The 27985-nt window shown below is 45.2% G+C and overlaps 1 protein-coding gene across 1 annotated transcript; it reads left to right on the top strand.

Annotated features, from left to right (window-relative positions):
• Positions 1-56: 56 nt before the first annotated feature.
• On the top strand, positions 57-22496 carry NTAQ1 (N-terminal glutamine amidase 1; the record flags this gene model as incomplete). The annotated part of the gene is made up of 6 exons (XM_080693847.1): positions 57-139; positions 11268-11367; positions 13906-13956; positions 18713-18861; positions 19881-20005; positions 22387-22496. The coding sequence occupies 6 exons, from the start codon at positions 57-59 to the stop codon at positions 22494-22496; spliced, it is 618 nt and encodes a 205-aa protein (XP_080549973.1).
• Between the last annotated feature and the right edge of the window lie 5489 nt (positions 22497-27985).

Genomic DNA, 27985 nt, shown 5'->3' with positions numbered 1-27985 from the left:
TCCGCCCACTCTGCTCGGGAACTGGCCCCAGGAACCGTGCACCCCAGGTCTGAGCCATGGAGGGGGACTTCGCAGCCACCGCCAGCTACCAGCCGGCCAGCCCTCCGCGGGACGCCTGTGTCTACAGCAGCTGCTACTGGTGAGCGGGCGCGGGCGCAGCTCTGGGACCTCCCCGCCTAGCGGGGCAGATGCTGCAGCTGAGCACCGCCTCCTCCCTTCCCCTCTGGAGCGCGCCAGGCCTCTATTGGCGGGTTCTGTTGCTTTGGGTGCCGTGAGCCCTGTCTTGAGCAGTTGGGTGCGCGGTGGGTTGGGGTAGGGGGTCGTCAGGATGGTGCACTACTTTCTTCTGGAGCATTTCGGTTGGACACGCTCAGCAGATAGTGCTTGGGGGCGAGGAAGTGGAGTTGTAAGTGAAGGGTGGAGCGCAGAAGACCCTTGGAAGTTGTTGGGCTGAAGCCAGTGTGGTTTCAGACTGGGATGCAGGTCATTTTAATTTGGGAAGAGATAGGAGGCATAGAGATTTTGAAGAAATTTTTCCAAGGTCACCCAGTTAATAGGAGTTGCTTTCATTATAATAATCTTTGAATTTACCGAGAACTTGCCATATGCCAAGCGTGAGTTGTATTAGGGGGTTTATGTAAACGGACTCATTTGAGCCTTACAGCAAACCAAGAGGTAGGTACTGCCGTGGACCTTATTTTAAAGATGAGAACACAAGCGCAGTGTTGCAAGTGATTTGGCTGAGGCCTGTCAATTTGTGTGCAAAGGTATGGAGATTTACAGAGGAAGTCTAGCTTTGGGGTCCAGGCGCAGCAGCCTGTTGTAGGCTGCCTCTGCAGCTGAAGCAGCACCCCTACTTGGTCCTTTAGATTCCCACACCCCCCTTCTCTTTCCTGAGTAATGACTTTATTTCCAGTCTGCATGAAATCTCAGGACCACCCTCTCACCCTCCAGCTGGTCTCTGAACCAATGCCACCAGCTTAACATTTGTCCAGCTCTGACCACGTGTTGAGGCCAATGCCAAGTCTTCTGTTAAATAAATTCTAGGAATTTATTTATTTGCATCTAGGGAAGATGCAAATAAAAACTAAAAACCGAAAGTAACTTGGCCACCCCGGGGTGGTGGTGCCCGTAATGGTGGTGCTTGTAATCCCAGCATTCGGGAGGCTGAGACAGGAGGATCGTGGTTAGCTGACAACCTCAGTTACTTAGTGAGGCCCTCTGCAATTTAGTGAGACTTTGTCTCAAAAAAATAAAGAATTAAAGACAATCTACTTCAGCAGAAGGGGCAGTTCTCTAGGCTTCTATCCCTGATGTAGTACTGCTCCTCACGCTGATTTGCTGGAGGGTTTGGGTTCACAACTCTGTGTGATTGGCTATTCAAAGAAACATAGTCTTAAAGTACATTTTGCATTGATTGGCTCACTGCTAGAACAAACAAATTTAAAAGTACAACTGAGGAGCTCGGTGTAGTGGACCACGCTTGTGATCCCAGAATTTGGGAGGCTGAGACAGGAGGATTGGTTCTAGGACAGCCTCAGCTACTTAGTGAGGCCCTTAGCAACTCAGTGAGACCCGGTTTCAAAATAACGAACAAAATATAGGGCTGGAGGTGTAACTTAGAGGTAGAATGCCCCTGGGTTCCATCCCCAGTACAGAAAAAAATACAATTGAGGGTATACTCTGTCTCCATAGGCGTTTTGCAAAATTTTAAGATATATTCTTGAGCCTGGCATGGTGGCGCATGCTTGTAATCCCAGCAATTCGGGAGGCTGAGACTAGAGGATCGCGGTTTGCGGACAGCCTCAGCTACTTAGTGAGGCTCTTTGCAACTCAGTGAGACCCGGTTTCAAAATAAAGAATAAAAAAAAAAATAGGGCAGGGGGTGTAGCTCGAAGGTCGAATGCCCCTGGGTTCCATCCCCAGACCTGCAAAAGAAAAAGATATATTCTTGGAACAAACTGATACATAGGCTGTAGTGACAAATGGATGCTTAATGCAAAACTTACACATGGAAGAAATATATTTCTATGTAAATTACCACTTTGACTGAAAAAATGGTTTTTATTGTTTAACATTTCCACCCATGTCTAGGAGATAGGTTCTATGATATCATTATCCTCATTGTGCTGATGAAAAGACTGAGCCTCCTACGTACGGGGCGGGCTGCTTATGGCAGTGCTGAGCTATTGGGTATGAAGTGTAACAGAACAGACTTTACCACCTGAAACTGATGCTTCAAGTTCAGATCAGGCAAGGAACAAACCTCTTTACAACCAGCAAGACCAAAGAAGAATACACTTAAGTTAAAGACACCACACTTGATCTGAAATAAGAAGTTTGTGCCCACTCAGTAGCTTTGAAAGAGCACTTCCCAACGCTGCTAATGGTCTTTGTTTTCTTCAGTGCTGTACCGTGAGATTGCCTGCTGCAGCAGTGTGGGGAACCATTAAGGCTTTCCCCTAGATTAGTGTCTCTGACTCAGCTGACTGTCCTTCACCCAGAGTCAACAAGGTTTGGGGAGAAGATCAGGTGGTGATGGCACGAGGGTATTGATTAATCTACCTGTAATGTATGTGCTTTGGATTGGTCTGTATTGTATTCCGGTGGTGATGGCACGAGAATGCTGATTCACCTGTAACTGTGTATAAATACCTCTGGAAAAACAAACCCAGTGTTGGCGCAATAAAGATGAGATTGACCCAGAAGTAGGCGTCGGCCAGGAGCATCGGAGCAATAGACAATACTGACCCAGGTGTAGTCGTCGACCGATAGGAAATATTGACCCAGAAACAGGGGTCGACCAGTAGAGATAGTAGGCTGGCGGCTCCCCCACGTTAGAATTAAAAATTCTTTATCCTCACGCCTTTCTTCAGAACCCGTACTTTTGCCGGCTGGCTCTGGCACAGCAGCAGTTGTATTCTTTATTAGCTTGGTAGATCATTTTCTCTCGCTCTTTTTTTCTTAACACTAGTAACTTTCATCCTTTGCAATGTGGGCTGAAAAAGAAGAATCAGCAAATACTACTGAAAGTGAAATATTTGATTATGGCCGCGAGATGAGCTTTGATCAAGACCTCCTCTACAGCAGTGGACACACGGGTACCCCAGTGGTGCTTCAGGAGCAGCACTGCGTGAAATGGGGGTGATTGAAAAACTCTTAACCTCTTACGGATGTATTCAGTGTTCAGAACGTCAAGCTAGACTTTTCTTCCAATGTTCACAATATAATGGCAACCTGCAGGACTTAAAAGTAGGAGATAGCCGGGCGTGGTGGCGCACGCTTGTAATCCCCGCGCTTGGGAGGCAGAGACAGGAGGATCGCGCAGGTTCCAAGCCAGCCATGCGCGCTGGTTTAGGAGACCCTGTTTCCAAATAAAAATGTAAAAATAGGTCTGGGAGTGTAGCCTGGAGGTAGAAGGGCTTCCAGGAACCCCAGTACCACCAAAAAAAAAAAAAAAAAAAAAGTAGGAGATGATGTTGAATTCGAAATGTCATCTGACCAGCACACTGGGAAACCCATTGTTATTAAACTGGTGAAGACAGCTGGGCGTGGTAGCACACGCTTGTAATCCCAGCATTCTGGAGGCTGAGACTGGAGGATTGTGGTTCGTGGACAGCCTCGGCTGCTTAGTGAGGCCCTCTGCAACTTAGTGAGACCCTGTTTCAAAATAAAGAACAACAACAACAAAAAATAGGGCAGGGGGTGTAGCTCGAAGGTCAAATGCTCCTGGGTTCCATCCCCAGACCTGCAAAAAAAAAAAAAAAAAACAGCTCACTGTCGGGCAGTGGTCTGTGCCATGAAGGAGGCATTTGGTTTATTGAAAGAGGTGATGTTGTAAGAGATATTCTTTCACTATAGTGAATTTAAAGGTGACCTAGAAGCCTTACAGCTTGGAGATGAAGTGGAATTCACAATCAAGGACACAGATGGTAAAGAAGTTATGACAGATGTCAGACTGTTGCCTCAAGAAACAGCCGTTTTTGAAGATTATCAGCATTGAACATTTTGAAGGAACTGTAACCAAAGTTACTCCAAAAGTACCCAGTAAGTTGACTTTGTGATTCGTAAAGAACTTCCATTTGGAGACAAAGATAAAAAATCCAAGGTGACTCTGCTGGAAGGTGACTGTGTCAGGTTTAATATTTAACAGATCAATGTGACAGATTAGAACAAGCAGTCAACACAGAAGTTCTATCACATACATTCAGTTTACTAATGAAGCCAGGGAAATGGGTGCACTTGCTGCCATGAGTGTAGCCTCAGCTACTGAGCCTCACTGAGTAGCTGAGGCTGGCTTCGAACCTATGCGATCCTCCTGTCTCAGCCTCCCAAGTGCGGGGATTACAAGCGTGCGCCGCCATGCCTGGCTGAGGGTAGAATTTATTACCCAGTACCACAAAAAAATTACAAAATTTGTATAGGCAAACCATTTTTTTTAACTTGATGGCTAAATGTTAAAATGTTATTTTTTCATATTTAAAATTTCATCACAATCCAATTAACGAAGTTTGGTTAAATTGGAGTGAAAATTATCTTCAAGAGTAGTTCTTTTTCCTGGGATGGGGGATAAATAACTTTACTATGGTTAGTATGTATGGTGCAGAATTTCATGCAAATTAAGTGTGCCAGTAGTGAGCATTTAAACATAATTAAACAACAACAACAACAGCAACAAGAACGAATGCACAAACTTGCTGCTGCTTAGATCACTACAGCTTCTAGGACCCAGTTTCTTTTACTGATTTAAAAACAAAACAGAAGCTGGGTGTGATGGCGCACACTTGTAATCCCAGCATTCGGGAGGCTGAGACCGGAGGATCGCAGTTTGCGGACAGCCTCAGCTACTACTTAGTGAGGCCCTCTGCAACTCAGTGAGACCCTGTTTCAAAATAAAGAATAAAAAATAAGGCAGGGGGTGTAGCCCAGAGGTCGAATGCCCCTGGGTTCCATCCCCAGACCTGCAAAAAACAAACAAACAAACAAAAAACTAACTATCTAAAATAAAACAAAATATAGGCCGGGCATGGTGGCGCATGCTTGTAATCCCCGCGCTTGGGGGGCAGAGACAGGAGGATTGCGCAGGTTTGAAGCCAGCCACGCGCGCTGGCTTAGGAGACCCTGTTTCCAAATAAAGATGTAAAAATAGGTATGGGAGTGTAGCCTGGAGGTAGAAGGGCTTCCAGGAACCCCAGTACCACCAAAAAAAAAAAAAAAAAAAAAAAAAAAGAAAAAAAGAAAAAGAAAAGAAAAAATAAAATAAAATATAAAAACAAAACAGAAAAAAAAAATTTTGCCTGAAATGAATCAATCTTCCTTTCTTCCTTTCTAGTAGCCACCTGGTTCCTGTGTCCTGTAGAATATAGGCACTTGACCCTGGGGTAGCTTCTGCTCAACTTTCTATCACGGGACTGCATTGGTCTGATTTCTTGGCCACACCTGGGTTCCCGGCCAGTGAACTGAAGGCATTGTCTCAGGTGACCAAGGTCTGCTCGAGATGTGGGGGAGGCTGCTTAATCTTCACCATTGTCATTTGAGGTTTTGATATCTGGGTAAAGAGGCCATTTATCTTTGTAAACACGAAACATCTTTGCTTTCTCCAGTTTTCTATTAATGGCGAAAGAATGGAAGCAAATAAAGTTTTACTGAGTTTTGAAAAAAAAAAAAAAAGACCGAGCCCCAGAAAGACTGTCCCGAAATCACACATCTAGGAAGAGGTGGTGTGGAGCTCGTGTGCCATGCTGAAGCCCAAGCTTCTCAATATTGTGTTGGATTTCTCCATTCTGTCTCCTAAATCTTATTAATTCTTGTCCCTTACGTCCATTCACTGTTTGATTCATTCATTAAGTGTTTATTATGTGCTTGGAGTGTGTGATACATGTATGATTCTAGGTACCTGTAAACACAATTGATACATTCCCTGGTCACATCTCATGTTTCTTACATTTTGTGTGTGTTCGTGTGTGTGGTACTAGGGTTCGAACCCAGGGGCTCCCAGCCCTGTTTTTTTAATTTTGAAGCAGAGTCTCACTAAGTTGTTGAGGGCCCCTAAATTTCTGAGGCTGGCTGTGAACCTCTTATCCTCCTGTTTCAGTCTCCCAAGTAGGGGATTACAAGTATGTACTACCACACCAACTGGTGTATGTGTATATGTATATGTATATGTATATGTATATGTATATGTATATACATACACACACACACACACACACACACACATATATTGGTGGTACTGGGGTTCCTGAAACCCTTCTACCTCTGGGCTACACTCCCAGACCTATTATTTTTATTTTTATTTGGAAACAGGGTCTCTTAAGCCAGAAAGGCTGGCTTCGAACCTGCACTATCCTCCTGTCTCCACCTCACAAGCGCGGGGATTACAAGCGTATGCCACCATGCCTGGCCGGTTCTTATATTTTGATGGGGAAAAAGCACACAGAAACAAGTAAATCATGTTTAGGTGGTGGAGCATGCTCTGAAAAAAACAGGACAGAGTGAGAGATGGTGACTCATACTATTATATTAGGATGTTTGAGGAGGACACTGATAAGGTGATACCGATCCAAGAGCTGAAGACAAAGAGGGTGGATAGCAGAGGAAGGTCATTTCAGGCAGGGAGAAGATCCGGTACAAAGACTGAGAAGGAAGCACTCTGTGATTATTTTGGGAAATTCAAAGAGACTTCAAAGAAGCTAGTACAATTGGAATTGGGCAATATGGTGGAAGAATGGCAAGAAACAATGTCTCTTGAGTAGATCATCTTTTAGTTCCTCCAGCTGCAGGCCCGGCCTCGCTCTCCCGACACAAGTCAAGTCTTTGCCCATTGCTGGCTTTCCTGCTCAAGCTGCCCTGAATTCAAATGTGCTGGAGAATCATCTGAGAGCTTGTGGAGCCTGCAGGTCTTAGGGTTCCGCCGCAGAAGGTCGGGGCGTGTAGGCAGCGCGGTGGAGGAGCCTGAGGCTGCTCCGTGGATCACGTTTCAAGGCTGCAGACAGACCACAAAGTCTGTCTCCTGAGCTGAGCAGGCTGTCCAGGGTCTGGTCACTTCCTCCAAGCTCTTTTGAACCTGCCTTCTCTGTGCTACTGCAGGGCTTCGCAGTCTTGGCCCCGCTGATATTTCAAACATGGTAATTCCATGTGTGGGGACTGCCCCATGTGTTATAGAATGTGTGGCAGCATCTCTGGCCTCTATCTTCTAGACGGTATTAGCATCCTTCCTGCAATTGTGACAACCAGACCCGTCTCCAGACATTGCTAGATTGTCCTCTTAGGAGATATAATCATCTGTGATTGGGAACCAGAACTCTACCTTGTCAAAGAATGTCAAGTAGAAGTAGGTATACTTTCTTCCTTCCTTTTTTTTTTTTTTTTTTTTTGCGGTGCTGGGATGGAACACAGGGGCATTCTACCTCTGAGCTACATCCCCAGCCTATTTTTTATTCTTTATTTTGAAATGGGGTCTCAGTGAGTTGCAAAGGGCCTCACTAAGTAGCTGAGGCTGTCTGTGAATTGCGATCCTCCTGTCTCAGCTTTCCAAATGTGTGCACCACCACGCCCAGTTTCAAGACCCCACTTAATGATAATAGCGATAACCAGTATGTGGGAAAATGTGGTTTGCAGAACTTTTCTTTTTAATACTGGTGATCAAACCCAGGCAGGGCCTTGTGCTAGGTAGAGTGGCACTGAGCTACACTCCAAGCCCCCAGAGCATTTCTGATTCTATCTTTTTTTTTTTTTTTGGTGGTACTGGGGTTCCTGGAAGCCCTTCTACCTCTGGGCTACACTCCCAGACCTATTTTTACATTTTATATTTGGAAACAGGGTCTCCTAAGCCAGCTCGCGCGGCTGGCTCCCAAGCACAGGGATTACAAGCGTGCGCCACCACGCCCGGCCTTAATTGTCTTGTATTTTTCAAACATTTGTGGAGTACCTGCTGTGTGCCAGAGATGTTCCCTTCTTCCTGTGTCTCTGACCTCAGCCCATCACTGGTAACCCCTACACCTCAGGCCTTAGACTGCATTTCTGCTAACAGAATGATCACCCGACAGCTTGGGACCCTTATCACCTGTACCCCCGCCCCTTAAACACTACTAGTTAAGTGCATGTTAGGACTCATATCAGATATCAGATCTGGAGATTTTTTTTTTTTAAATTTTAACTGTGGCTCCTAGTATTTCCAAGTAAAAGTTCCCCCTCTGCTTCCCCTACTTTTCTGTACTGGGGTTGAACCCAGAGGCATTCTATCTGAGCTATACTCTCAGCACTTTTTATTTTGAAATAGGGTCTCATTAAATTGCTTAGGGTCTCGCTATATTGCTGAGGCTGTCCTCAAACCTGTGATCCTCCTGTTTCAGCCTACCAGGTACTGGGGTTACAGGCATGTACCACCATCCCTCCCTCAAACCTGTGATCCTCCTGTTTCAGCCTACCAGGTACTGGGGTTACAGGCATGTACCACCATCCCTCCCTCAAACCTGTGATCCTCCTGTTTCAGCCTACCAGGTACTGGGGTTACAAGCATGTACCACCATCCCTCCCTACATTTTTTTTTAGCATCAAAAGTTTCATGAGGAGCTAGGTATGGTGGTGCACACTTGTAATCCCAGTACTTGGGAGACTGAGACTGGAGGATCCTAGTTCTCGGCCTGCCTCTGCTACTTAGTGAGGCTCTCCACAACTCAGTGAGACCCTGTTTCAAAATAAAGAATAAAAAAATAGGGTTGGGGTATAGCTCGGAGGTAGAATGCCCCTGGGTCCCATACCCCATACTGTAAAAAAAAAAAAAAAAAAAAAAGTTTCATGAGGTGTTAGTCATGCTGTTTAGAAACAACTGATGATGACAGGCCGGGCGTGGTGGCGCATGCTTGTAATCCCCGCGCTTGAGAGGCAGAGACGGGAGGATCGCGCAGGTTCGAAGCCAGCCGCGCGCGCTGGCTTAGGAGACCCTGTTTCCAAATAAAAATGTAAAAATAGGTCTGGGAGTGTAGCCCGGAAGTAGAAGGGCTTCCAGGAACCCCAGTACCACCGGAAAAAAAAAAAAAAAAAAAAAAAAGAAACAACTGATGATGGGAAGGGTCTAAAATTCTAGAATCCATGTTTAAATTTGTTTTTTCTTAGTGTAATAGTCACATGTGATTGAAAAATAAGTCATGTAAAAAAAAAAAAGCAGTGTATGTTCAGTGTTTTTTATGTTTTCAGCCTACCAGGAGTGGTTGGATGGGAGGGGGGACAACCAAGGAGAACTGCCTCCCCAAACCCGTTCCCTCTTCCCGTGTCCCTCAGAATGAATGACTCCCTCCTCAGGCTTTCAGCATGCATCTTTTATAGCCTTCTATGCTTGCTATTTATGGCTCTTTATGTCTCTTGTTCTCATCTGTAAACTTAAATTTATTACCATGTCCTCTGAGCGCTTAGCACAGTGACTTGTATCTCATAGGCTCTTGACAATATTTGTGGTAAACTCTTCAAAATGTCTGTAGGCCAGACAGGCAAATATCTTTTCAAAATTTGGACCTCCATCAGGCATGGTGGCACACACTTGAAATCCCAGTACTTGGGCCGAGACGGGAGGATCACAGGTTCGTGGCCAGCCTCTGCAATTTAGTGAAACCCTGTTTCAAAATAAAAAGAATAAAAAATAAGGCTGAGGGTGTAGCTCAGAGGTCGAATGCACCTGGGTTCAATCCCCAATACTATAAAAACAAACAAACAAACAAACAAATAAACAAAAAACTGGATTTAAAAAGGTTAGCTGGGTGGGATGGTGCTCCCCTAAATACTTGGGAGGCCGAGACAGGAGGATCATGAGTTTGAGGCCAACTTCAGCAATTTAGCAAGATAGTCAACAACTTAGTGAGACTCTGTTTCAAAATAAAAAACAAAATAAGACTGGGGGTATATCTTGGAGGTAGAATGCCCCTGGGTTCAATCCTCAATATGTCCCTTCCCCTTGGGGGTTGGGGGGGAAGCTTTAGGTACCTGCTATTTATCATATTAACACAGTAAAATTTTGTTCCTCCAGAATCTGTGTATCATATTGAGTGTTCTGTTGTTTTTACCACCACCACCACTTTCTCCTTGAGGTTTGTTTGGTACGTTAGAGAGAAAACCCTAGGAGCAAAACACTGACGTCCAACTTTGGTGTCTTAGGACTAGTCGTGCGGAGCATTGAGGCAGGTTGATGAGGGCAAGACCTTTGAATGGAAAGGCTTTGTATTTCTACAGGAGATGGTTTTCAGCGCTGTTTGTGTCTCGCTTCATTTTCAGATTCTGTGATCTACATGACTGAAAATTTGGCTCTGGCAGACTGAGTCCTGTGCTCTGAGCAGAGCGGTGGTGTAGCTCTTGTGAGCCAAGGGCCTGTGTGGTGCATCAGAGGCGGGAGCCCAGGGGCTGCGCCGGGGACCCAGCCAGCAGTGCCTGTAGTCGCCTGTGCTTGGGAGTACGGCTCAGTTACTATTCAGTTGGGTGCCCTGGGCATCACTTTATTTAGGGGTGTGTGTGTCCTGACCACAGCTTCAAATTGCTAAAGGCCTGTCACACAGGAGAGAGATGGAGCCAGGAAGATAGATTGCAGTTCAGTGTGAAAAAGAATTTTCTTTTCTTTTGACGTACTAGGAATTAAAGCCAGGGACATTTTACCTCTGAGCAATACCCTGGCCTTTTTTGTTTCTTTTTGTAGAAGCAGGTTCTCACTAGGTTCTGAGAGTTTCTCTATGTTGCTGAGGCTGCCGTCGAGCCTGTGAGTCGAGCCTCCTTACTCAGCCTCCCAAGTACTGAGATTATCAGCGCGTACCACCACCCCTGGCCAGGACTTTTATTTTTTCTCAAGACCTGTCCTTATTAGAGAGGTTTGGGGAATTCCACTCACAGAGGATACCACTGAAAGAATTTCTAAACATACCACCTGGTCCGTGCCAGCCAGGAGCTGTCCTACCCCAAAGGTCAAACCTGCCCTGTTCCTTAGGTGACTAGGAAACCAATGTTAAACTGAAATTTATTGAGTATTTATAAGATGAGAAAAGCAGATTCTCAGAAAGGTCAAGAGGGTCAAAGCTTTCTACCTAGCTATTCTGAACCAGGGTCTCACTGAGTTGCAAAGGGCCTCACTAAGTAGCTGAGGCTGTCTGCAAACTGCAGTCCTCCTGTCTCAGCCTCCGGAATGCTGGGATCACGAGCTTGAGCCACCACGCCCAGCTCCTTTTCAGATTTGAGTAATACAAGTGTTGGCTTTCGATTGTATCAATTAAATAATTATTCTGTTTCAGTGAAGAGAATATTTGGAAGCTCTGTGAATACATTAAAAACCACGACCAGTATCCTTTAGAAGAGTGTTATGCTGTCTTCATATCAAATGAGAAGAAGATGGTAAGTTGGTGAGTGATTACAAAAAACAGATTTAGAATGAGTGTAGCAGCTAAATGTAGCAGGGATTTAGTACTGTTCTAAGACATGCTCCCTAAAATACAGCAACATTTCAAGTGTTTTTTTTTTGTGGGTTTTTTTTGCGGGTCTGGGAATGGAACCCAGGGACATTCGACCTTTGAGCTATACCCCCTGCCCTGTATCTTATTCTTTATTTTGAAACAGGGTCTCACTAAGTTGCAGAGGGCCTCAGTAAGTAGCTGAGGCTGTCCATGAACCGCGATCTCAGCCTCCTGAATGCTGGTGCGCCACCATGCCTGGCTAAAGTGGTTTTTTTTGTGTGTGTGTGGTACTGGGGGTGGAACCCAGAGGCTTTCTACCTCCAGGCTATACTCCCAGACCTATTTTATAGACCTTTATTTGAAAACAAGGTCTCACTAAGTTGCTGAGAGCCTCACTAAGTAGCTGAGGCTGGCTTCGAACCCGTGCGATCCTCCTGTCTCAGCCTCCCAAGCGCGGGGATTACAAGTGTGCGCCACCACGCCCGGCTTCAGCTAAAGTGTTTTTGAATGAGATTTTCCCACTCTCATAGTTGAATTAGAAGGGTTTAGCTCCTGCCAGACATTGTGGTGCACGCCTATAATCCCAGCACATGAGAGGCTGAGAGAGGAGGATTGCAGGTTCAACACCAGACTTAGCCACTTAGTGAGACCCTGTTTCTAAAGAAGAAATAAAATAGGGCTAGAGGTATAGCTCTGAGGTAGACTATCCCTGGGTTAAATGCCCAGTACCAAAAAAAAAAGAGTTTAGCACTTTACTTGTAGGCAAGGGACTGTGTGATGTTTTCTTTACACGAATAATTTTCTTGAGGTATTAATTTAGAGCTATTTTAAGTAATTAGATGTGAATCACTAACTCTTAGGTTCGAGGTAAGAATTTGTCTCTGGAATATGGAATTTGTTTTCTCTCTTGCTCTTAGCTTGTTTGTTTTTGTCTTTGGGGTACTGGGGATCACATTCAGGTTGTTGGATTTGCCAGACAAGTGCTTTGCCACTGAGCGACATCCCAGCTCAGTCTGTGAGATCTAAGTAGGGATGCTTACTTTTTCTTCCCCCTTCTTGCAGTACTGGGATCGATTGAACCCAGTTCCTCGTGCGGGCTAGGCAAGTGCTGCACAACCGAGCTCATCCCACCCCACAGAGCCGTAGTAGATCTACAGGAAGTCTTAGAAAGAGCAAGCCCTTTATAAAGTGTGCTCGCAGGCAGCATCTCACTCGATCTTAATGGAGCAGCATCTTTCTCCATTTTGTAGATGAGTAAATAAAGCCTCACAGGGGCCCCATGAATAATTAAATGGGAGAGCAAGCCTTCCGCCTGCCAGGCCTTCTGAGGAATAGTCTGGGTCCCTTTCCACTCCTCAAAGAATGCCGTACAGTAACTTGAGCTCTTGGGAGCGCTCATTGTGGAGGGTAGTTATTCTTAGAAGGGTTTGGATTTCTTCTTACTCATTCATTCTTCACCTTGATTGTTGGTTGGTTAGCACTATTTTATTTCTAGCTGGGCATGGAGGGACACACCTGTAATCTCAGTACGTGGGAGGTTGAGACAAGAGGATGTCAGGTCCAAGGCCGGCCCAGCATCTGAGCAAGATCCTGGGTTTGTTTATTTATTTATGTATTTATGCATTTATTTATTTATTTATTTATTTATTTATTTATTTATTTATTTATTTATTTGCAGTACCTGGGATGAAACCCAGCGGCATTCTATCTCCGAGCCACACTCCCAGCCCTATTTTTTATTCTTTATTTTGAAACAGGGTCTCACTGAGTTGCAAAGGGTCTCCCTATGTAGCTGGGGCTGGTCACGAACTGCCTTCCTCCTGTCTCAGTGTCCCGAATGCTGGGATTACTTTCAAGCATGCACCACCATGCCTGGCTACTTTTCATTTTAAAACAGGGTCTCAGCCGGGTGTGGTGGTGCACCATTGTAATCCCAGCATTTGGGAGGCTGAGACAGGAGGATCATAGTTCGAGCTACTTAGTGAGGCCCTTTGCAACTCAGTGAGACCCTATTTCAAAATAAAAAATAGGGCTGGGGAGCCAGGCTTGGTGGTGCACGCTTGTAATCCCAGCATTCAGGAGGTGGAGACGGGAGGATCAAGGTTTGCAGACAGCCTCAACTACTTAGAGAAGCCCTTTGTAACTCAGTGAGACCCTGTTTCAAAAATACTAAGAACTAGGGCTGGGGGTGTAGCTTGGAAGTAGATTGGCCCTGGGTTCTATCTCCGGTACAACAACAACAACACAAAAAATAAATAAATAATAAAAATAAATAAAAATTAAAAAGATAAACTAGGGCTGGAGGTATAGCTCAGAGGTAGGGCACTCCTGGCTTCAATCCCTGGTACCACACAATGTACACACATGCGCACATGCACACACACACACGCGCATGCACAAGAAATATTTCCTTTCTCATTATGTATTTCTTTAATGAATCTAGTAGTCTTTTAACTATGCGATGTTCTGTGTTTTGTAGATACCTGTCTGGAAACAGCAGGCGAGACCTGGAAATGGACCTGTGATCTGGGTAAGGCGATCCTGCAGAGAACCTCCATGCATTGTTCCTTGTGACTCCTGAATGGACTGTGTGCTCTGAGAAAGCAGAATTCACAGGGATAGGAGAAAAAGGCTATGTTAGTTCTTTAAATGGACATTTTAGCTGGGCGTGGTGGCGCGTACTTGTAATCTCAGTACTTGGGAGGCTGAGACAGCAGGATCGCAAGTTCGAGGACAGCCATAGCAAGTCGTGAGACTCAACAACCTAGAGAGACTATTTTAAAAATACAAATAGGGCCAGGTATAGTAGCTCACACTTGTAATCCCAGTACTTGGGAGGTTGAGACAGGAGGGTTGCAGGTTCATGGTGAGCCTCAGCTCCTTAGTGAGGCCCTGTTTCAAAATAAAAGAATAAAAAATAGGGCTGGGAGTGTAGCTCAGAGGTAGAATGTCTCTGGGTTCAATCCTCATTTCTGCAAAAAAAAAAAATAAATAAATAAATAAAATAAAATAAAATAAATGGACATTTTGAGAAGAGATGTTATTGGCTTAGAGTAGAATACACATATATTATTATTTATTTTGAGTATCATCATCATCATTATTATTGTTATTATTATTTTTTTACTTTATTACTTTTTGGTGTTGCTGGGAATTGAACCCCAGACACATTCTACCTCCAAGCGATACCCTGGGCTCTGTTATATTTTTTATTTTGAAACAGGATCTTACTGAGTTGCTGAGAGCCTTGCTAAGTGTCTGAGACTGGCTTTGAATCTGCAGTCCTCCTGCCTCTAACTCCCAAGTACTGGCATCACAGGCATGTGCCACCAGGCCTGGCTAGTTTGGGATTATTGTAAGTGGGATTTTATCTATTTTGATACTTTTTTGTGCATATGATACTGGGGATTGAACCCAGGGGCATTCTACACTCTGAGCTACACCCCCAGCCCTTTTTATTTTTTTGTTTTGAAACAAGGTCTTGCTAGTTTGCTGAGTACCTCTCTACTTTGCTGAGGCTGTCCTGGAACCTGCAATCCTCCTATCTTAGCCTCCCAAATACTGGGATCACAGTTGTGGGCCACTGTGCCCAGCTTATTTTTACTTTTGTTTGCGTTTATTTTATGGTGAATTATCCCTGTGCTTTAAGTTTTTGTTTCTTTGATTTTCTTCTGGGGTATCTTTTTCTTCTGTGAGAACTTGTCCTCTGGTTTAGGAACATGTTGTTCTTTTCCAATAAGGATCGTCACTGTGGCAGGGGGAGTTCATGTGTGGGTTGATGGTCCATGCTCTCCCTAAGCACAATGGTACATCTTTGATACTTTGTTCACTTGGGTATGTTGAGTGACCAGAGAATCCACATCTAAACCCATAAATTTTAGCTGGTCATGGTGGTGCATACTTGGAATCCCAGCATTTGGGAGGCTGAGACAGGAGGATGGCAGTTCACAGACAGCCTCAGCTACTTAGTGAAGCCCTTTGCATCTCACTGAGACCCTATTTCAAAATTAAAAAATAAAGGCCGGGCGTGGTGGCGCACGCTTGTAATCCCCACACTTGGGAGGCGGAGACAAGAGTATCGCGCAGGTTGGTTCGAAGCCAGTCTCGCTGGCTTAAGAGACCCTGTTTCCAAATAAAAATATAAATAATAGGTGTCTGGGAGTGTAGCCTGGAGGTAGAAGGACTTCCAGGAACCCCATTACCACCCAAAACAAACAAACAAAACAAAATAAAAAATAAAAAATAAGTCTGGGGGTATAGCTTGGAGGTAGAATGCCCCTGGGTTCCTCCCCAGTATGTAACAAACAAACAAAAAACAAAAAACAAACAAACAAAAAAACAAAAAGCCCCCACAAATTTTGCATTACTCTCTGCATTCTTAAGCACCTGCAGCAAAAACTCATCACAGTTTTTGAGCTGTCCACCTGAGTCCATCCCTGCTGTTTGGCCTCGGCACATCTACCAGGTGTTCCTTTGTAACGCTGGAGTTTCACACATTGCTCCTTCCCTCTCTTTTCTTTTCTTTTTTTTCTCTTTATTTAAATTGAGCCCAAGAGCCTCTATCTCCAGGCTATCCCCCTCACCTTTTTTCTTTTTCTTTTTTGAAACAGAGTCTCACTAGGTTGCTGAGAATCTTGCTAAGGTTGCTGAGCTGGTTTTGAACCTGCGATCCTCCTGTCTGGAATGACAGGCTTGTGCCACCGTGCCTGGCTACATTGCTTTCTTAAATTGTCATGTTATCTTGGTATGGTGGCACACACCTGTTATCCCAGTACTTTGGAGGCTGAAGTAGGATCACAGGTTTGAGGACAGCCTTAGCAACTCAGCAGGACTCTCAGTGGCCTAGTGAAATTTGTTTCAAAATGAAAAAATAAAAAGGGCTGGGGGTGTAGCTTGAAGGTAGAATGCTCCTGGATTCGATCCTCAGTGCCTCAAAATATCAGTTGATAAAGTGACATCTTTCAGATACTTGGAGGCTTTTCATATATACATACCCTTGATGGGCTGGGCTGTCTCCTAGGTGTATAAAGCGAACATGAAGATTCAAACCTCCTTTTTTTCTTTCTTGGTAAAGGGAATTGAATCCAGGGGTATTCTACCTCTGAGCTGCACCCCCAGCTCTATTTCTTATTCTTTATTTTGAAACAGGGCCTCACTAAGTGGCTGAGGCTGGCTGAGAATTTGTAATCCTCCTATCTCAGCCTCCCAGATGCTGGGATTACAAACATGCCCAGCTCCCAGTCCTATTTTTTATTCTTTATTTTGAAACAGGCTCTCACTCAGTTGCAAAGGGCCTCACTAAGTAGCTGAAGCTATTCATGAACCACGATCCTCCTGTCTCAGCCTCCCAAAGGATCACAACCGTGCGCCACCATGCCTGGCTTCCTTCATTTTAGATGAAAAAGGTGCAAAGCCCAGAAAGGCAGGGTGAGTGGCTCAGATCTGGGTCCTTTCCCATGTACATCTATCTGTACGTCACCTTGACCTGTCCTTCTGAAGAGTGGGTTTATGAGCAATGATAGAGATGAAGGAAAAGAAAAATTCCATGAATAATAACAAACTCATGTCCAGATGCTTCAGGCCATATGTCCTGTTTATTGAGTGCCTTTGACAAGCTGGGGACAAAACAGCTCATGTTCTCTCTTCCTCTGCCAGTGGGCAATTGGCTGCTCCAGCTTCAAAGCTCAGACCCAGCCCTGCTGGGGCGAGGAGCAGGGGTTTGTGCCAGGGTTTCCCCTGCGTTGGCTGTGTAGCTGGACATGTTGGGTAATCTCTCTCTTCAGTGTCCCCCTCTGATCAGTGAGTTGTGAGGCTTAACTGAGTTAACCCAGACGAGGCTCAAGGAATGTTGGTGTCCGGTGCTCAGGAAGTGTTAGCTGCTTTTGGCAATGCTACGGAGCCCCTGTTGCAGACTCTCCATCTGCTCTAGACGTCATCCTCATCGCTGAACAGCTCTGCTGATTTTGAGTTGTGGTCTCGCTCCTCATCGTAGGAAGACTTGCAAGGAAAGTACCTGTGGTCATATCCCCCTTGCCCTACATCTGGTAGCTCAGGATGGGGAATCCGCTGCAGGAAGTCTTCCTACAGCCTCTGGCAGATGAATCTTTGTGTCATATTGTCCTGTTATAGGAACTTTAGGCCTTGTTGAAAGGTAGAGTAACCAAGTACTAGGTGCAGAGCCCCTTCCTGGTGACAGCTGGGCGAACTCTAAACCCTCTTGGCATGAGGCTTCTGTGCCAGTGTGTGTTTTGTGACTCTTCATGTACTATGAAGGTGATTCCGGGCCAAGGCCTGCTTCCCAGCCATTGGCTTGAACTAAGGAGAAATTTATGGATAGTGGTTGCTTATGTGATTTATGGATAGTGGTTGCTTACGTCTTTCAGCAAGTTGAATCTTCTTTCTCAAAAGCTCTCCCTCGCTGTCAAGACCTCAGCAACACTGTTCTGGGTCGGTGGCCCCTAGTCCCTTCTATTTCTAGATGGCTTTTGAAAGGGCTGAGAATTTACATACCACTTCTCCCAGTATCTCTAAGAGGTGGACACCCCAGCTATCTCCATTTAACAAAAGAGGAGACAGGCTGGGAAATGGAGGGGCTGAGCTTTGAACCAGGCTGCCACCTGCTGTGACCTCTGACCTGCATACTGCCTGTTCCCTCTTTGTGACACTGCAGGCATTTAATCAGGATTGTCACTTCTCAAGGACTTATCTTTTTCCTCTTTGTATCTTCTGTTCAGCCACACCGGGTCCCACACATAGTAAGGAATACATACTTCAAGAACACTATAACATGAATCAATCAATCAATCTCTCTCTCTCTCTCTCTCTCTCTCTGTCAATACTGAGCCTTTTTTTTTTTCTTTATTTTGAAACAGGATCTCTCTGAGATGCAAAGGGCCCCCCTAAGTAGTAGCTGAGGCTTTCTGCGAACCGCGATCCTCCTGTTTCAGCCTCCCAAATGCTGGAATTACAAGTGTGAGCCACCACGCCTGGCTGGACCTTTACATTCTTATAACTATTTTTCTCTAAGATAGTTTCCAAGAGGTAAAACCCTTGGATCGAAGGGTATACATTAAATGTATACGAGCCTTTTCATGATTTCTGGAGCCATATCCCTGTCACTGGACGTTTGGTCTGTTTTCAGGGTTTTGTGTGCTTTTGCTTCATTTTATTTTGCTGTTATAAGGGGGGCTCTGTAACTCTTGTATCTTTTTCTGTGATCATATATGCGTGTATAGTGAGGACCTTGAAATCCGCCATCCATGCTAATTTCATCAATTTTCCTCTAGGATTACCATGTCGTTTTGCTTCACGTTTCCAGTGGAGGACAGAGCTTCATTTACGACCTCGATACTGTCTTGCCATTTCCCTGCCCCTTTGACCTTTATGTAGAGGAGGCCTTGAAGCCTGAGGATGATATTCACCCACAGTTTAGGAGGTGAGTAAATTTAGAATGGCTTTATTTACTTTTTATCTTGCAATAATAGGGATGGAACCCAGGGATGTTCTACCTCTGAGCTGTACCTTCAAATCCTATTTTATGCCGGGCGTGGTGGCGCACGCTTGTAATCCCCGCGCTTGGGAGGCTGAGACAGGAGGATCGCACGGGTTCGAAGCCAGCCTCAGCAACTTAGTGAGGCTCTCAGCAACTTAGTGAGACCCTGTTTCCAAATAAAATATAAAAAAACGGTCTGGGAGTATAGCCGGAGGTAGAAAGCCTCTGGGTTTCAACCCCAGTACCACCAAAAAAAAAAAAAAAAACCAAACAAATCCTATTTTATATTTTGAAACAGGGTCTCATTCAGTTGTTGAGAGTGGCCTCGAACTTGTAATTCTTCTGTCTTAGCCTCCCAAGTACTGAGTTTACAGGTGTGCGCCACCACACCTGGCTTTATTTACTTTCTAAAGTCTGAGGTCCTTTCTTTTTTTCTTTTTTGCATCTGTTTGGTAAAGATCACTTATCCTGATGTCAGCACTGAGTTGATAATTGAGGTTGATGTGCTTGCTACACCAGAGACTAAAAATATGTTAAAGCTTTGAACGTTACCTCTCACATGAAAGGTTGGCAGTCTTCAAAATTTGTGTGACAGGATCTCAGAGGTCTTCTCTCGGCCACGTTGGGGATTTCTCTCATACTCTTCTGCTTGTGGTGGAATGTCTCGTGCTGCCCACATTGTGAGAGGCAACCCCCCAAAATTATATCTTTTGTCCCTGATACGCAATTGAGTAAATAAAGGTAACTAGGTAGATATATTTCTGTACCTTGGATTTTAGTTAATTATTTCCCATAGCCTCTTTAATAGATAACAGGCCTTTATCTGGATTTGTGTATCACTAATAGTACAAAAATGCATGAGCAATTTTGTGCATGTCATAGAGAAACGAGTGTAGGAAAAATGGGTCAGAATTTCCAGTGTGACACCTCCCCAACCTAAGCGCCTCTTGATTTATCTGCAGGAAATTTCGAGTGGTCCGTGCGGACTCCTATTTGAAGAACTTTGCTTCGGACCGCTCTCACATGAAAGACTCCATCGGAAACTGGAGAGAGCCTCCTCCACCGTATCCCTGCATTGAAACTGGAGGTGAGGCAGGGGCGTCGTCTCCCCAGGTTTTCTGATCCATCACCATTCAGATCAGCGGTTTCTCTTAGCCAGGGACAGTTAGGTCATTCTTTAGGTTAACCCCGCCGAGTGGTGAAGAGGTGAGAGAGGATGCCATTTCTGCGTGTTCCTAGACTGAGAAGTCAGTGCACAGAGAACAGGGCTGGAGGTTAAGAACTCCCCGGGGAAGGAACAGGGTCAAGGTGCAGAGCCTCAACATTTGCCAGATTATGGGTCGTACCTACTGCGGGGACGCTGGGCTTCAGGAGATCTGTTCACAGCAGCACAGTCCACAACCAGCCCAATTATGGAACCAACCCAGGTGTCCATCAACAGGTGAATGAATTACAGAACTATGGGATATACACAGTGGAATTCTGCTCAGCAATAAAGAAGAATAAAATTATGTCATTTGCAGGAAAATGGATGCACCTGGAGGAACACCGTGTTAAGTGAGCTTGGCCAGGGACAGAAAGTGCAGGGGCCCGTGCTTTCTCTCCTAGGAGGAAGCTAGGGTATAATCGGGAGACCAGAGGGACTTCAGACGATGAAGTGGGGACAGGGAGGTGGTCCAGGTGAAGGGGGTGGGAGGGAGGATCAGGGATGAATCAGTTCCACGGACATTATAAACTTAGGTGCGAATGCCAGTGTCAATCCGAGTACCCTGTATGGGGAAGCAGGGGCGGGGAGGGAGCTGGGGAAAGCCCGCCATGAACTACATTTTGATAAGAGACAGTGCACACGAAGACATCTGCAGGCTTGTGGCATTCGACAGTGGGACTTGTAGCACGTGCGGTGGTAGGGTTTCACGTGAAGAAGTCCCCAGGGCATCCTTAGGATGTGTGAAATGTCCTGTCAGCGGCTTTGTAAGACACCTGCATTAGAGGGAGAGGCAGCAGGCTCTAGTGTGCTGCGTGTTCCGTTTATGTACTTGCAGGCTGCAGGCCAGTTGATAATTTCCCGAGATTTGAGAAGCTAAGGGTGGGTCTCCCTGTCTCCGTTGTCTGGCATTCATAAGCATTCGCAGCGTTATTTACGACTGTAAGTCATTCACAGCACTCCCCCTTACTGGTGAGATCAGCCCAGCCCCTGGCCAATACACACTGCATGAAAGAGTTCTGTAAGCCATGCAGGATGCCAGGGAACTAGGGCAGTCACATACATCGCTCTTCAAGAAAGAAAGTAAAGCCGGGCATGGTGGCGCATGCTTGTCATCCAGCATTCGGGAGGCTGAGACTGCAGGATTGCGGTTCGCGGACAGCCTCAGCTACTTAGTGAGGCCATCTGCAACTCCGTTTCAAAATAAAGAATAAAAAAAAAATAGGGCAGGGGCTGAAGCTCAGAGGTTGAATGTCCCTGGGTTCCATCCTCAGACCTGAAAAGAGAGAAAGAAAGAAAGAAAGAAAGAAAGAAAGAAAGAAAGAAAGAAAGAAGTAAAGAATATATTTGGTGTGTTAGAGCATAGTCAAAGAAGGTTCAGAGGTGGTCACTGTGGCTAGCAGGCCTGGAGTCCTAGTCTGGGGAGACTGAGTCAGGAAGATTGTAGATTTGAGGACAGCCTCAGCAACTTATTGAGAACCTGTTATAAAATAAAATGTAGCCTAGCATGGTGGCTCATGCTTCTCATCCCAGCATTCGGGAGGCTGAGACAGGAGGATATGGGTTTGTGGACAGCCTCAGATACTTAGTGAGGCCCTCTGCAACTTAGTGAGACTCTGTTTCAAAATAAAGAATAAAAAAAATAGGGCAGGGGGTGTAGCTTGGAGGTTGAATGCCCCTGGGTTTCATCCCCAGACCCATTAAAAAAAAAAGAGTAAAATAGGGCCTGGGGGTATAGCTCAGAGGTAGAACACCCCAGGGTTCAACCCCTGGTACCACCCCCCCAAAAAAAAATAATAAAGGGCCTGGGGGTTGTAGCTTGGAGATAGAATGCTCCTGGGTTTAACCCTCATTACTAAAAAGAAAGGAAGAGAAAGAAAGAAAGAAAGACAAGAAAAAAGAAAGGATGTGTAAATGCCAGGGTCCAGCCAAGAGTCGAGGTTCGTGTGTTGGTGAGGGGAAGCCGAGGTCGATGAGAGAAGAATGACCACACGAATTAGATTCAGACTTCTCCATTTTATTCAGGATTTGTTACAACTTTTATACTTTTTTTGTTGGCAGAAAAGCAAGGGCACAGTCATGCAAGCAGGATCTTCAAGGACGGGAAATGTTATTATTTACATACGTCAGTGCAGGGTGTCAGACATTTAATTAATCATAGTGTGCTTTGTCTCACTTCACAAGGCTGACCCAAACTGAATCTTACACATTGGCTCAAACTAAGGTCAGTTTGAACTTAACATTTCCGTCATGTGTTTTTCTAGACTCCAAAATGAACCTCAACGATTTCATCAGTATGGATCCCGAAGTAGGCTGGGGCGCCGTCTACACACTGTCTGAATTCACCCATCGGTTTAGCAGTAAAAACTACTAAACCCGATGTCAGGATGCGGAACTGCGGAGACATTCTAGGACGTGAACAAGCCATTCTTTAATTGTGGACAGCAAACCTTGTGGTACACTTGATTTGGTGTTCTATTTCTCTCTTTTTCTCTTTTTCCCCCTTGTTTTTGGTTCTGGGGATTGAACCCCCAGCCCTGTTTTTTATTTTGAAACACTAAGTTGCAGCAGGCATAAGTAGCCAAAGCTGGCCTCGAACCTGCAACCCAAGCCTGCGTTACCATGCCTGGCCTATCTTTTGTGTGTGTGTGTGAACCCAGGGACCGACTACCTCTGAGCTATTTTTTGTTTTGTTTTGTTTTGAGACAGGGTCTTGCTGGGTTGCTGAGAGTCTCATACATTGCTGAGGCTGGCCTTGAACCTGTTGTCTGCCTGTTCCAGCCTTCCAAGAACTGGGATGACCTGGGTGTTGTGGTGCATGCTTGTAATTTCAGCATTCGGGAGGTTGAGACAGGAGGATCACGTTTTTTTGTGGCCAGCCTCAGCTACTTAGTGAGGCCCTTTGCAACTCAGTGAGACCCTGTTTCAAAATAAAGAATAAAAAATAGGACTGGGGGTGTAGCTCGGAGGTGGAATGCCCCTGGGTTCCATCCCCAGTACTGTAAAAAACCAAAAAAACCCCCAAAACAACAACAACAACAACAACAAAAAAGAACTGGATTACAGGCATGTGCCACCACACCCAGCTTACATTTTTCTCTTAATTCAGTCTAGTGGGAACATTAATAAATACAAATATAAAAGAAGTAAATTAGCTGGGCCTGGCGGCTCACACTTATAATCCCAGCATTCCGGAGGCTGAGACAGGAGGATCAGGGTTTGAGGACAGCCTCAGCTACTTAGTGAGGCCCTTTGCAACTCAGTGAGACTCTGTTTCAAAATGCAGAAAAAAATAGGGCTGAGGGTGTAACTCAGAAGTACAGTGTCCTTGGGTTCCATCCCCAGTACCAAAAAAAAAAAAAAAAAGTAAATTAGACCTTTTATGGGGGGCTGGGGCTGGGAATGTGGCTCAGTGGTATAGTATGTATGCTTAGCATGCATGAGACCCTGGGTTTTGTCCCCAGCCCCAGCGACACACACACACACACACACACACACACACACACATTCTTTTTGGTATTTCAAGTTGAAACTCGATACTGCACATAATTGCTACGCTATTTCTGTGGCTCATTAAACGTTATGACTTTTGCCGTTGATTCCTTTTTAAGATAGAGGTCTGGACTTAAAACCAGCTCCCTGTGTCTGTTATGGATGTCTGTCTCTGGTCACACTGTAAGCTCCTTGTGGGCAGGGCTGTGGCTGGAATCTCTGATGCCCGTAAGAGGTGCCAATAAAATATTTCTAGAGACAGCGCTGCTGCTTGGAAAGGGATAATACTGTGAGCTGAATCAGCATTAAGTATTAGTCTTTTTGGACTATGATGTTGTTAAAAAACAAAGAGCAAGTTCTCTCAGGCTGAGTGTGTTTGGCCTACTCATATATGGTTTTTTAAATAAAGTTTGTTTTGAAGATTTTGTGTTGCTCTTCAAAGTACTTAAGATTGTCTGAATCATAGACAAGAAACCTAACACATTTCTCATGCCTATCTTCTTGAAGATGCCTTGGAAAGTTGACTTCAATTGTATAATTCCACATAAAAATGGCATTAAACTGGCATGTAGTATTGGCTCTTTTGCATGTTTTCATGGTTTGAATGTAAAAATGAACAACTTTGTTTCTTTGTGTGTGTGTGTGTGTGTGGGTGGGTGGTGTGGGGTTTGAACCCAAGGCATTCTACCTCCAAGCTGAAAGGTTGAAAATAGAGTTAGGGAGTTTAGGAGGGGAGGTCAAAACACCAACCCGGTTATCAGAAACCGCTGCTTTATTTGGACCCAACCCAGCACCCTCCTGGAAGTCGGCCAGCTGTAGGGGAAGGGACCAATGGGCCACGCGTCTGGAGAGTTGTACACAGTCCTGATTGGCTGGCTGAGTCACGTGGTGGATCGAAGGCACCGGTGTTTTATAGGCATGCCGATTCTCTCGTGACATCTGTCGTCTTGCAGCATCTGTAGTTTCCATGATATCTCCGCTTCTGGCTTCGGAGTTCTGCCTCCTGTTCCCTCTGCAAGATCACGTAGGGGAGGGGAGGGACCCGACTTATCACAAGCTACACTCCTAGCTCTTTTTATTTTTTATTTTTTGAAACAAGGTCTTGCTAAATTGCCAAGGACCTAGCAAAATTGCTGAGGTTGGCCTCAAACCTATAATCCTCTTCTCTCAGCCTCTCAAGTACTGGGATTACAGATGTGCACCATGATACCCAGCTCTTATTTTATTTTCTGTTTTTTGAAACAGGGACTCACTAGGTTGCTCAGAGTCTCGCTAATTCTGCTAAGGTGGGTCTTGAACCTGTAATCTTCCTATCTCAGCCTTCCAAGTACTGGGATTACAGGAATGCACCACCATACCCAGCTGCTGCTGAAGTTTTGCCCTTTGGATTCTTCAGCTTTCCTGGATTTTGTTCTTTCTTTAGATGCTGCTGCTTCTTTCGATTATTCTTCTTCAAACAGGTTCCTTTTGTAGTCCCATTGGCCTTAACTCCAAGTCCTACTCTCTTACCTTTTGGTCTGGAAAGTACATTACAAGTGACTCCTGCAAGATGCAGGAACACCACGAGTTGATTGGATTAATTTCCCTCTGCTGTTCTTGGCAGGAGCCTCATTGTAGTCCACAGTCACAAACGTGGATGGAGAGCCCCTAGTCCGTGTTTGATTCTAAGAGTGTAGGAGCTCATGGTCCATTCCCCCCTTTCCTCTGAGGGGACCACGCAGCCTAGCCCCAGAAGGTGAACTTTCTCTTACCCTCTCAGTCCAAGAAGAACGTGGCTTTGACCATGAGCTACAGCAGATGTCGGGAGCCAGGCTTTTCATCATACCCACTTGTTATCAAGGGAGCGGACAGGGCAGATTTTCACTTAAAAGTCAAATAGGCCATCTTTCCCAAGGTTTCCATGGGGACCTGGGTTTAGAGCAATTTCCGGAGAGAACATTGGATGCAAATGGGGGAGCAGAATGATAGCACCATCGCACTTTTGTGGCCCAGACCTTTTCTACAACCATGGAGGACAGCTGAGTCACTCCTGGCTCAAGGTCCCAGGGAGCAGAGCTGGATGTGAACCCTGGCGCCAGATGCTGAGGAGATCTCGGCCTTGTACTCAGTTTACAGAGGAAATCGGGTTTGAGTCCTTGCGTGCGCTTGCCAAATGCTGCAGAGGACCTTGGGGAAGTTACTTCTCTCTGGGCCTGGTTGCCTCCCCTAATAAAGAGTTGGCCAGGCGTGGTGGCGTACAAGTGGTAAGCTTCATTCCAACTTCTTTTTGTTGTTGTTGTTTTTGAAACAGGATCTCCTAGGTCGCTGAGAGTCACGTGGCGCTGCTGAGGCTGTCCTCAAATCTGCAAGCCTCCTGTTGTAGCTTCTCAAGCACTGGGATTACAGTCATGCACCACCCTGCCTGGCCTGAATCTCTGTCTCTTTTTTTTTTTTTTTTGCGTGTCTGGGGATGGAACCCAGGGGCATTCAACCTCTGAGCTACCTCCCTGCCCTATTTTTTTATACTTATTTTGAAACAGGGTCTCACTAAGTTGTGGAGAGCCTCACTAAGTAGCTGAGGCTAGCCGCGAACTGCGATCCTCCAGTCTCAGCCTCTCGAATGCTGGGATTACGAGCGTGCGCCACCATGCCTGGCTGAATCTCTGGTTTTAAGAAGGTCTTAAATAATTTTTTTTTCTCTCTAATGCCTTGTAACAAGTAGGAGTTGAGGTCACTGCCTTCCTCCAAGGGCACCACTCAGTGGCATCTCAGGTGCCATTTGGTCACCTGAGCTCAGCTTTCAGTCATCTGACAGTGGTTGTATTTCTGGAAAAACGCCTTGTTGATTACCATCCTGCTCTTCCTGGAGTTTTGAATTTTGAGACAATTTACATATTGCAGAGATTTTTAATTTCAAAACTTGGAATGTGAGATGCGCATCTTAAATACCTAAGATAGCAGGCATTTTTCAGTAGAAATCACACAAAATATGTAGCACTGTAGGAAGTAATTATTTTGGTCAGTTTTGAGCAGTATTACGGAACTAAGCCAGAGAAAAGTATGTATTTGGGCTCTTCACCAAGTGCTGAAGCCAGGAGTTGTTAGACATGATTGCCTCGGAGGAAAAAAAGTTAAAAGCTAGTAACAGTACTTTAAAAATAAAAGTCATGTGTTGGACATGGTGGTATACGCCTGCAATCCCAAAAGTTGGGAGGCTGAGACAGGAGGATCACGGGTTTGCGGCCAGCCTCAGCTACTTAGTGAGGCCCTCTACAACTTAGTGAGACCATGTTTCAAAATAAAGATTAAAAAATAGGGCTCGAAATGTAGCTTGGCGGTAGAATGCCCCTGTGGTCCATCCTTGGGAACACCAAAAAAATTAAATAACTAAATAAATAAAAAATAAAATAAAGGCTGGGATGGGGTGGCATGTAGCTTGGAGATAGAATGCCTCTTGGTTCAATCCCAGTACAAAAAAAAAGTAGAATTAAAAACCAAAGAATCGGGCCGGGCGTGGTGGCGCACGCTTGTAATCCCCCGCGCTTGGGAGGCAGAGACAGGAGGATCGCGCAGGTTCAAAGCCAGCCACACGCACTGGCTTAGGAGACCCTGTTTCCAAATAAAAATGTAAAAATAGGTCTGGGAGTGTAGCCCGGAGGTAGAAGGTCTTCCAGGAACCCCAGTACCACCAAAAAATAAAAAATAAAAATAAATAAAAATAAAAACCAAAGAATTGTATACCCTCAGGTACACAATTATTCACACCACCTTTTTCTCTTTTGGTGGTACTGGGGTTCCTGGAAACCCTTTTACCTCCGGGCTACACTCCCAGACACCTATTTTTTATATTTTATTTGAAAACAGGGTCTCTTACACCAGCAAGAATGGCTTCGAACCTGCGCGATCCTCCTGTCTCTGCCTCCCAAGTGTGGGGATTACAAGTGTGTGTCACCACGCCCAGCTCCTTTCTCAACCTTTTTTACCCTCTTATAATCAGCTTTAATTAATTAATTAATTTATTTATTTATTCATGTTTGGCAGTACTGGGGATGGAACCCAGGGGCATTCTACCTCTGAGCTATACCTCCAGCCCTATTTTTTATCCTTTTTTTTGAAACTGGGTCTCACTGAGTTGCAAAGGGCCTTACTAGGTAGTAGCTGAGGCTGTCCAGGAACATGTGATCCTCCTGTCTCAGCCTCCCAAATGCTGGGATTACAAGTATGTGCCACCATGCCGGCTTTCCCTATAATCAGCTTTTAAGCAGCATAGCTCTAGTTCTCTGGGTTCAAGTGCCTTTGGTCAAGAGCAGAAACCAAGAGTAGTTTTGTTTTTCTGTTTTACTGCTCTTAGCCCATCTGCTCACCATTTCTAGCCCTTTGATCTGGCTGCCG

The sequence above is a fragment of the Muscardinus avellanarius genome, assembly GCF_963383645.1.
Source record: "Muscardinus avellanarius genome assembly, chromosome: 4".
Taxonomy (NCBI): domain Eukaryota; kingdom Metazoa; phylum Chordata; class Mammalia; order Rodentia; family Gliridae; genus Muscardinus; species Muscardinus avellanarius.
The sequence above is the reverse complement of the archived record's forward strand: the minus strand, read 5'-3'. Positions and strand labels throughout refer to the sequence as shown.